The sequence below is a fragment of the Frankliniella occidentalis genome, unplaced genomic scaffold (assembly GCF_000697945.3).
Source record: "Frankliniella occidentalis isolate FOCC.00 unplaced genomic scaffold, Focc_3.1 Scaffold25, whole genome shotgun sequence".
NCBI classification, from domain to species: Eukaryota; Metazoa; Arthropoda; class Insecta; order Thysanoptera; family Thripidae; genus Frankliniella; species Frankliniella occidentalis.
The window spans coordinates 2,148,410-2,158,099 of NW_026267155.1; the positions used below are offsets into that span (position 1 = coordinate 2,148,410).

General features: G+C 55.4%; 3 protein-coding genes across 4 annotated transcripts in view; 1 reads left to right on the forward strand and 2 right to left on the reverse strand.

Annotated features, from left to right (window-relative positions):
• The window catches only part of LOC113213173 (LHFPL tetraspan subfamily member 6 protein-like), a gene marked incomplete at its 5' end in the record, with an annotated part of 44,751 nt that overhangs the window by 9,083 nt on the left and 25,978 nt on the right, over positions 1 to 9,690 (reverse strand).
• Positions 2,675 to 4,274, forward strand: LOC113213178 (uncharacterized). The gene is made up of 3 exons (XM_026432162.2): positions 2,675 to 2,986; positions 3,056 to 3,168; positions 3,394 to 4,274. The coding sequence occupies exons 1-3, from the start codon at positions 2,833 to 2,835 to the stop codon at positions 4,114 to 4,116; spliced, it is 990 nt and encodes a 329-aa protein (XP_026287947.2). The 5' UTR covers positions 2,675 to 2,832; the 3' UTR covers positions 4,117 to 4,274.
• Positions 4,216 to 7,769, reverse strand: LOC113213176 (uncharacterized). 2 transcript variants are annotated; one of them, XM_026432161.2, is made up of 8 exons: positions 7,437 to 7,769; positions 7,090 to 7,233; positions 6,450 to 6,637; positions 6,028 to 6,342; positions 5,757 to 5,946; positions 5,146 to 5,303; positions 4,890 to 5,070; positions 4,216 to 4,810 (listed from the first exon to the last, which is right to left on the reverse strand). In XM_026432161.2, exons 2-8 carry the CDS (start codon positions 7,174 to 7,176, stop codon positions 4,298 to 4,300), a joined length of 1,632 nt encoding a protein of 543 aa, XP_026287946.1. In that variant the 5' UTR covers positions 7,177 to 7,233; positions 7,437 to 7,769; the 3' UTR covers positions 4,216 to 4,297. The 2 variants fall into 2 exon arrangements, with proteins under 2 accessions (XP_026287946.1, XP_026287945.1); XM_026432160.2 differs by having other exon boundaries at positions 7,090 to 7,238.

A 9,690-nucleotide genomic window follows, 5' to 3' on the forward strand; every position in this document is an offset into this window, starting at 1 on the left:
ATATTATTTTGCTTTGTACCCGCAGGAGGAGAGTCATAAATTAGAGCTGTGAGAGTGACGGGAATGAGGAGCGGGGGGCTACAATTCCTCTCAATGGCCTTAGTTACATTCACTGCACCAACTTTATGAAAAATATCGATCAATTTTTCATTTGAGGCCATTTGAGGCTTTCATTACTCGTTCTTTACCAGCCCACTTCGCCTTCTTGGTGGTAGGAAGAACGAGTATTGATCTCAGTGCGTAACACCCTTTATGAACTGTTTGCACTTTCATCTAGAAACACATAACACCTACAGACATGATAGTAGTACGATTGTAGAGCAAAGACGCTGGTCTTAATTAAAGCAATGAACTATTTTTTCAGGTTATTTAATGGTATCATTTTGAGCACTCTTTTTTGAGGGTTTTCATTCTCTTTAGATTAGTGCAGGCTTACTTGTTTATGATATTATGTATGCTACTTCTGCAATTTTGTAACGCCTGTCTTTTCCCCCTTGACATTTCATACCCTTCCTGTTCATCAGATTCAACATCTTTGGCTAGACACCAAAAGCCAACAGCCCGATAAAAGTGGAACAGAAGAAATTTTAGACATCCATTTAATCATGCCTTAGAGAAACGTCAAAAAAAATGTGGCACAAGGTCATAAATTCAAAATGAGGTTATGTAGATAAGTTTGAGGATGAGACTTATCACGTTGGCGTTCTTCCGCGTCTACGCATAGATAGAGGTGTCTCTATGACACTATATTGACAAATCTATAATTTGCAATGACAACAAAATAACAACAGCAGTTTCTTACCTCCGCGAAGTCAGAAACAACCACAAGCCTACTGAAACAACACGTGTTGCCTGCCTGTTCCCCGTAGTAGTCTCGTTGCAGGGTATGTGCGTCAGGGGGCTAGCAGGGGCTAAGGGAGGGTAGGCCACTATCTGCACACAGACACTTGGCGGGAAGGCCTACCCGATGCGCCGCAGGCGTTGTCATTCGGAACCGTTCGTACTGCGACGGAGACCCTTGCGGCGAGTTGTGGCGGAGGGCGCCAGGAGGGTAGGCAATCAGTACACAACTGTCCCTTAGGTTTGGGGGGCCCCGGGCCCCATTGTGTTAGTTCAGATGCATCCGGGGATTATGTTGCAGAGCAGACCCTTGCCTTCTGCTTACACCCTGAAGGCTTCGGATTTCATATTACCCGGAAACAGAGATAACTACTTCCGGAAAAGAATGTTCTACAGGGTGGTCCACAGACCCCTTCCTTTATTTTGCTTATACTGTACCGGATGCAGGCGTGCGGACGGGTTGCATACTCGCACGCGGCCATAAGGCGCCCATGGTAAGCGACAGTAGGCAAGCCCGCCCGCACGCATGCATGCGGTACAGTATAAGCAAAATAAAGGAAGGGGTCTGTGGACCACCCTGTATAGTTGGGATTGGTCCGACAGCATCCTCTTTCAATCTCTCCGTCGAAATTTCACGCCGCCGGGCCATTTTAAGTGAGTTACGATGCTGGGGATATGCGGACAGGGAACCATGGTGCGAGCGCCGCAGTCAGTCGTAAGGCAAGAACGAAAACCGGTTACATGGGTTCGCCTGTCCACCGTTGTGTATCACACCAGCAGCGTGGCGATGTTGGGATCATCGCTGCGCCACGGCCTGAGATAGTGGTCAGAGGTTCTAATACCACTCCCGTTTTTTTTTCTCGTCGGCTGGCGAACCCATGTTACCGGTTTTCATTCTGCAGCGCGTGTCCGCATGTCTCTAGCATCGTGCCGTCGTAGCCGTGCCGGTAGAGCGATTGCTTCCTGAGCCGCAGGAGCGGGGTTCGAATCTTCGCTGAGTTCCAAATTTTTCCAAGGTTAAGAATTCGGAGTGGAATTCAAACCCGTGATTCCAACCGAGCTCTTTCGTGGGATGGCCTAAGGTGTAGTGGTTATGATATCCGCTACCCGGGGTGACGAGTGTCGGCACTTGGTTCGGTCCTCACTGGCAGCGAAAAAGCGGGTTGCCAGGAGGTCGGCGGATCATGCGGCGAGCGGTGGTCGCTCGTCGGTACATAAGCCCTGTGAAACTGGCTCCGAAAACAGCGTCCCATGACCTAAGCGGTAGGGGGTCAGTTCGGTTTAACCAACCGTACGATAGTCTCCGCAAAACAAATTGGGTACCCGTCGTTCCTGTTTAAGCGGTTAGGCGACAACCCTAGTCAACAGTTGGTCGGATCTGACAGTCTGGCTGCTGGCGTGGACACACCGGATCCCATCCGAACTCCGAAGTTAAGCACGCGGGGCCCCGTGTAAAAGCGGGGTGGGTACTCCCCTTTTTCACATTATTGAAAAAAAGTTTGGTCCCAAACGGCGCCTCTATAGTCTGTTCGGAATTCGCTGGATGGTGCGCACCTCCACCGCTCCCCCCTCGCCCTCCGCGCCTGCACGCTAGTGCGTAGGCAACCCATCGAACTACCGCGTATTCTTACGGACACCCGGTATGCTTATTCCTGATCTAAAGTTGTCGTAAATGCCCCAAAAAGCGCAAAATTTGCTGTCACATAACAAACTTATGTGGCGCAGTATTATCTCGCGGGTGTTGCGAGGGGAATGGCCGTGGCGGCTGGAGAGGTCGAGGACCTTATCTCCCCGCTGGGCTGCAACATATGTAGCGGTCCGCAGAGGACGGCGGGGGCGGGGCGAGCCGTCAGTCGTGTGTGGCGTGGCCGGTCGAACGAAGCGACACCAAAGCAGTCCCCGCTGCGGCTGCTGCGGCCCGCGGACGTGCTCCAGGGGGTAGTCGGGGTGCAGCGCCTCGCGCCCGGGCAACACACTGTGCCCCTGCTCCAGATGTCGTCCAGCTACGCGATGCTGCTGCTGCTGCTGCCGGTCGCCCTGGCCGCGCTCTGCCCCTGCCCGCCCTCCTCCAAGGACTCCCCCGTGTGCGGCACTGACGGCCGCACCTACGCCAGCGAGTGCGAGCTGCGGTGCGCCGGCCTGCCCGGTGAGTCCCCGCCTTCGGCCTGCAGCTCCAGTGCGAGGCCCGCTGTACAATGACTCGTGTTGCCCCCAGGACTCGCCGCCGACCACCCCGGGCCGTGCGCCCCGCAGGAGGCCGCCGCCGGCCGCCACCGCCGCTACGCTGTGGAGTTCTCCGAGTGGAATCCATGTCACGAAGAACGGAAGGTGAGTCTGTGGGCCTGAGGGGGGCGCCCTTCGCCAGAAAAGCATGTTCTCGACCCCTGATTTCTCACGCACAAGAGCATTTGCATTTTGCAATTTTCATTTGCACCAATGCAATTTGCATTGGGACGAGGCAATGCTCTCGGTTCAGCCGAGCACATTTTACTTCACTCAAGAACACGCCTTTTAGGGTGTCACTGACACTGACTCACCCTCCCCGTGTTGCAGTGCGCCCCGCCGTACTGGGGGAACTGCAGCGAGTGCGGCGAAGGCTCCTCCTGGAGCAAGTGCAGGCAAATGTGCAGCTGGAACTGCGCGTGCGGCTGCGCGCGGCTGCCGACGGGCGGGCTGGACAAGGACTCGCGCGACCTGTTCGACACGTGCATCCACGAGAGGGAGTGCACAGATCGTAAGAGGGACACATGTAGCACTCAATGTTCCGATCAGTTCTGTGTGGAACTGTGCCACATGGACCACGTGAAGTGTTCGTGCAGCTGCATCCAACACGCGGCGGCCAGCTGGACGAATACCACGACCGCGCCTACAAGTAGAATCACACCACCTGCGACGAGTAGCAGCACAGTGCCTACGACAGGTAGCACCTCGACAAGTAGCACCAAGGCCCCTCCCCCGGGGCCCGCGCCCGGCGTCACCACCGCGAAGCAGGACCAGCGCGCCGACCAGCCCGCCGCGGCCGCCGCGCCCGCCGTGTACGTGCTGTGGGACTCTGGGGTCGTGCTCTTGCTCGCGTGGGTGTGCGTGTGCGTCAGCGTGTGCGTGCTGGTGCGCTGGCGCGCCTCGGTCGTCTGCTGCCCGCTGGGGAGCGATAGGGGACTTACCGCGCTGTGCCGGGTGGGGCCGCCGCCCGCCGCCGAGAGCAGGCTCCCGACCAAGAAGGAGACTGACCGCGACGACGTCGAGCTGAACGCTTACGCCCAGCACGGCGACTAGACTGGCGACAAATGTGCAAAAAACTTTAAAATATTCCTTCAAGAAACAAATACAGCCCGAAAATTTTACATTTCAAAGAAGAGAAAATTGTCATGAAAATTATGAATGTTCTCAAATTAACTTTATTCGGTAAAAACAATAAACATTTGAAGCACTTATTTCTTTCTGGGTTACAAGGAGCCTACTCGGCCACGTCACATTTCTCGATTCGCGCAGAGCGCTCGTCTCCTTTGGAGCCCACAGTTGCGGCGAACTCGGCGCACAGCGCGCACTCGGACTCGGCGGCGGAGTGCCGGAAGAACAGCGTGTATGCGTTGTCGCGGACAAACAGCCGCAGCCCGACGTGGAGCTCCTTGACTACCGTCACCAGCTCCTTGACTGCCGTCACCAGCTCCGGCTCTCGGGTGTCGTCTATGATGAGGAGCTCGAGGGTGGCGATGGCGGCGAGGACGACATCCCGCACCACCTCGGGTGAGAGCGAGAAGTTCTCCAGGTCGAGAAGGCGCAGCCTGGGCAGACCGGAGAGGGCCAGCGCGACGTGACGCAGGTCTGGGGGGTCCCAGCTACTAAGAACGAGGCTGGTGAGGCTGGTGAGCCCAGCCGCCCGGACGGCGCGCACGGTCTCGCCTCGGCACATCCCGACTAGCTCGAGGCGCTCCAGCGGCCCGGAGCACGCCCGCAGCAGGGACTCCAACTGCGGAAAGGCAGGACACAGTCAGTGCTGGGCAGAGGGAGAGCGACGGGTCGCAGGTCAACCAGGTCACGGCGCGTACCTCATCATCCTCATCATCGTCCAGTTTGATAGTGAGGTCCTTCAGGCCCTGCATGCGCCCGAGTCTCGCGGCCAAGCCCGGGGCTGGCCAGCAGATAGATAACCGCTGGAGGTCAGCTGGACAGGCGTCCAGGAGCGGCATCACGTCGGGCGAGCACAGCGCCACGCAGCGCACCTGGTCGCTGCACACAGCAAGGGGGTGTTGACAACGGCGGGGGAAGGGGGGAGAGAGGGGGAGAGAGGAGCCTGCTACCCACCAGTGTGCGAACAGGGCCAGCAGCAGCAGCTCGGCAGAGTGGAGGGCCTCATCGAGGTCGAGAGAGGCCGTGTCCGTGTCGTAGCCTAGTCGCACGGTGTGCAGCCTAGGCAGGGAAAGCGAAGCGACTGCGAGCAAGCTGGTTATAGTGTATTTCGGCTGACGGAGGAAGAAGAATAGCGGGTAGAACATAAAGGTTCCTGATTAGTCAAGCCTCTACTCCCACTACACCCAGAGAACCATTTAGTAGATACAACTAAATCAGGGTTGTGAGAAACAAAATTTAGTTCCTAAAACCGACTAAAATTTAGTAACCCCATTTTTAACTAAATATAGTCGCACCAATCAAATTAAGTCATGTAGACTAAATTATTTCTTCGCCACGGATAAATTTTGGTCCCTAGAGCTAAAATTTCGTCGGTTTTGAATTTGGTTCTCTGGACTAAACGGTCTTCTGGGTGTACCAGGCTGACGTAAAGGCGGGACGTTCTCGACCAATCGGGAACGTTTATGTTCTACCTTCTACATGCTATTTTTCTTCCTCCGCTAGTCGAAATACACTATAGGCAAGACTGGGGCGAGGGGTGGGGGCGTGGGCGTGTCATCACTTACCTGCGGCCAAGCTTCCACGCGTATCGAAGCTACATTCAGATCCAGAGTCTCTAAGTTCTGAGCGTGGTCCAGAGAGGCTAAGGGCACGGCCACTGTACTTTTGAGGTGCTTCAGCGTTGGACCGATCTTTTCAATGAGGCTGGCGATGTCCATCGGGTGGTTAAAGAACAGCCGGAGGAAGCCAGAAGAACTGTAGCAGTCAGTGCAATCGTTCACTGGCGCTCGCGAGGCGGAAGGCGGGTGACGGGTACCGTCGGGGTCGGGTACTCACCTGTAGCTTCTGAACTCCGCGTATGTCTCAAAATAAGTATAGGTTCTAAGGATACTAGTACTCTCTTGACACAAATTACTCAACACCAACGTGTCAACGGGTGGCGCAACTCGTAGCAGGGCTAAGCTTCGAGCTTGTATGACCTCGTCTACGTGAGCCAGAGGGTAACAATGAGTGTCTTTGGATAGTTCCTCTCCTCCCCGGCTGCGCTCGTCCTCCCGCTCCTGCTCGATATTCGACATCGACCACATCGACTCGGACAGAAAAAAGGAGACGCGCCTAGCAGCCCGGAGTGCTTTCAGGAGGTTTTCGATGCTGAAATCAGATGGAGATGGAGAGACCCCTGAGAAATGGCACATCGTCTCGGCACCGCCTCCCTGCGGTCTATAGAAGTACACTTTGCAGCCACGAAATTTCCGTACGAGGTCTTGAAGTAACGCGGCGAAGTGCCCAGGTTGACTTTTTTCCCGTCCCACAAGGACGGAAACGCAGACACCCGCGGGCAGGCCTGTGCGACGGCGAAGAGGCTCTCGCCGTCCTCGTTCCGCAGGTAAGAGAAGATGTGCAGGAAGGGCACATCGGGAAGCTCGCACAGCGGGCATGTCTCCGCCTGCAAGCACCGTCAGGAAGGTCAGAGGTCAGCAAAGAGGGAAGAGGGAGGGGGTAGAATGACATAATAGGAGTCTCAAAAGGATTAGGATGATCATTTCCATGATATTTGCAAACCCGTGGTTCATGGGGTCTACGTATTTGGACTTCCAATGACCGTCGTAAGACTTTTAGGGCCTCACAATATATGGACCCCACCCTTCAGTTGGGCCCGCGTCCCTGACGTTGCAGTCCCAGTGCATCGCACGGTGCTGCTTCCGGAGTATACCCCACCCTTCCGCCCGCTGCCGTACGATTGGAGGGAGACGAGAAGGAGAAAACCAACGTCGTAGTCCCGCCAAGAAATATGAGTGTAACAGGGCCTCACTAACTGAGGCGTCCCACCGAGCCCATGAACGGCTGCGCCGTGCCTATCTTCTCCAGCTGCTATTATCGGCATCGATCAGTATTTACCCCATGTTGGCCGAGTCCGTCCACGGACGTCTCGCTCGTCGCGGTCACCGTCCGAGGCGGCCGGCTCGATGGCTGCGCCATCTCCATACGCAGGCTTAGTCTCCCCCTCTCTGCATCGCGCCGGAGGTTGGTCCGCCACACGACCTAACCTTACAAAAGCACAGCAGACGAGGCCCCCGCCACTGAACATACCCACATCACAACGCCAGACGCGCGCGACGGCTCACCGAATGAGACAACATAAGGCGACGCACTCCATGCGCGCAGACGTGCAGTAACAAGAAGTGACACCCACCGTCGTCACATTCTGCACTATACTGCGCAGTACTGAAACTGCACTTACTTACCGGTGACTGCTCACTTTGCCTCACCGCTGCGCCTAAACCGCGTCTCCGACGCACACAAAACCTGTTGTTGTTGGCGGCGGCTCTTTAGCTGGAAGTGCTCTAGCGCTGCAGGGCCTGTGGCCTACGATGGTGGCTGTTGTGCGCCGTACGAATACTGTATTATCGAGCTACGCCCGCGCCCGCCACCACTCCGCCCACCTGTGAACAGTGCTACCAACGAGGCGGGCAAACAATTCACACGATTCTGGTCTGGAACCTGGATCTGCTCCTGCCGACTATGCGACCCATCCCCGCCGAGCGCATGCACATGTTGCCTGGTAGGCAGGCGCAGATCTAGCGCGCTCTGTACAAGTTTATTCGTGGGAATTCTCTGCCCACCTAGTTGGCGACACTACTGGGACAACAGGCGTCCCCTGGCGGCTGGGCGCGTCGGCGGCGCTACCCCCCGCGCGCGTGGAGGCCGCAGGGGCCTCTGCACCGCCGACGGCAGAGGGCGGCAGCGTCCTTGTCGGACCGGACGCCACGGCCTCGCGCCGGCATACAGGGGGTCTACCTAGCGGGGCATGTTGAAGGTTCCCGCCGTCAGTTTGAATCGGTGGCGGTCGGCTCCTGCTAACGGCTCTGAAAGCGAGGATGGCTCACCTTACCTGTAAGCTGCCCGACCCTGTATACCGTCGAGTCGAGTGCATTGAAGGAAGATGGGTGTGAGTTAACACCTTTTCATTGCATGTGTTTGTGTTGACATTTAGAATGCTGCGCCTTGCCTTTACAAAGGCTCTGAAAGTGTTAAAAATCCCCTAGGCAGATTTAACAGCCTTAAAAGGCTCTAGAGCCACACATTCAGTACACAGCGAAGCAAGTGACTCGCGGAAGATGTGTTCAAAATATGACTAGTTCGCGCTCTTCCGACAGAGCGAGCGGGGAGGCGTTTAGTTCGAGGGGTAGTTTTCAAGCACACTTGTTGCCTCCTTTCCTTTTCTTTATTTCCTCTACTTGCCGCCGCCCTGGTAGTTCGGTATGCCTCCCTTCGAGCCGGGCACCTTCTTGAAGGTCGGCAGCGACATGGGTCCTTGAGGGATCTTGTACTTGGGCCCCTCGTTCTTCTTGGGGCGGGTAGGCTTGACGGGTGAACGCTTCAGCCGCTGCATCAGGCCAGCCTCGCCGCCCTCCGGCTCGGGCAACGCAGACACCGCCTGTTGTGACGTGGACAAGTTTGATTCGATTTGAAAGAGAAACAAAGCGGGCGCAATGCGCAACTTTTTACAACTTGACTTGACTTTTTAGAGAACCAAGAGGCCACCTTTCCTTTCAATACATTTGAAGAAGGACTAAAATTAGCACGCACTTTCAATCGCTTTGAATGCACTCAAACACCCCAAAGATGGATTATGTTTTGGGGGCGTGTTGATGCGTTTCTAAAAGGCATCAAAGTTTACTTTAGCACCCTAACACCCTACCTTCCCTAGAAGAGGGCACGCTTGGTTCCAATTTACCGACAGTTGGCTATTTACCCCCGGGACCTAGGGGTTCCCCGTCTCTGATGTGCTTACCACGGCGATCAACGCCAGGAGGATCAGGTAAGGTAAAATCTTCATGCTTGCTTCGTGTTGTGTGCAGATAGCACTACTCATGCCGACCCTTAGGACTCTTATATAGGCCTGAAGCAGTACTGTTTACGACCCACGTTTCAGATAAGCGCGGCACGAACAATAGTTGTTTATGAAGCTATTGATTTTATGTTTTCTGACAATGACTCGTAATACTCAAAGTCACGGCCACGACTGGGCCGAACGGACAGCTGCGCGGACTGAGGACAGACTGCTTGAGGACAACTTGCGGACATGTCAACTGGTATGTTGTTATGTGGTACCTACAATGTTAGAAAATAAAAAAAAGGCGGAGGAGAAGGTTTTTTTTCATTCTGGTAAAGGCAGTCTTGGGGACCATTGCGGGACTGTCTAAAAATTGTGGGATTTCGCCGAGGAAACAGTAGTGAAAAATACTGCCAAAGATTTCCCAAAGCAAACGCTTATTGTTCGGCGAAAAAATCTCCCCTTTTTCCTATTGCAAACTGAACACAACGCGGGGGCGCCACTGTTTGTGCCCCGCGCGGCCGGAGCGACAGGGAAGTTCCCGAGGCCCCCGCCCTCCCGAAAAACACTTCTCCGTCGTAGTTAATTGAATCTGCCGCGAAAGCCGTCGCCCAGCTGCGACCGCTCACCGCCAGAGGGCCACGGCGCAGCGAGAAAAAAAA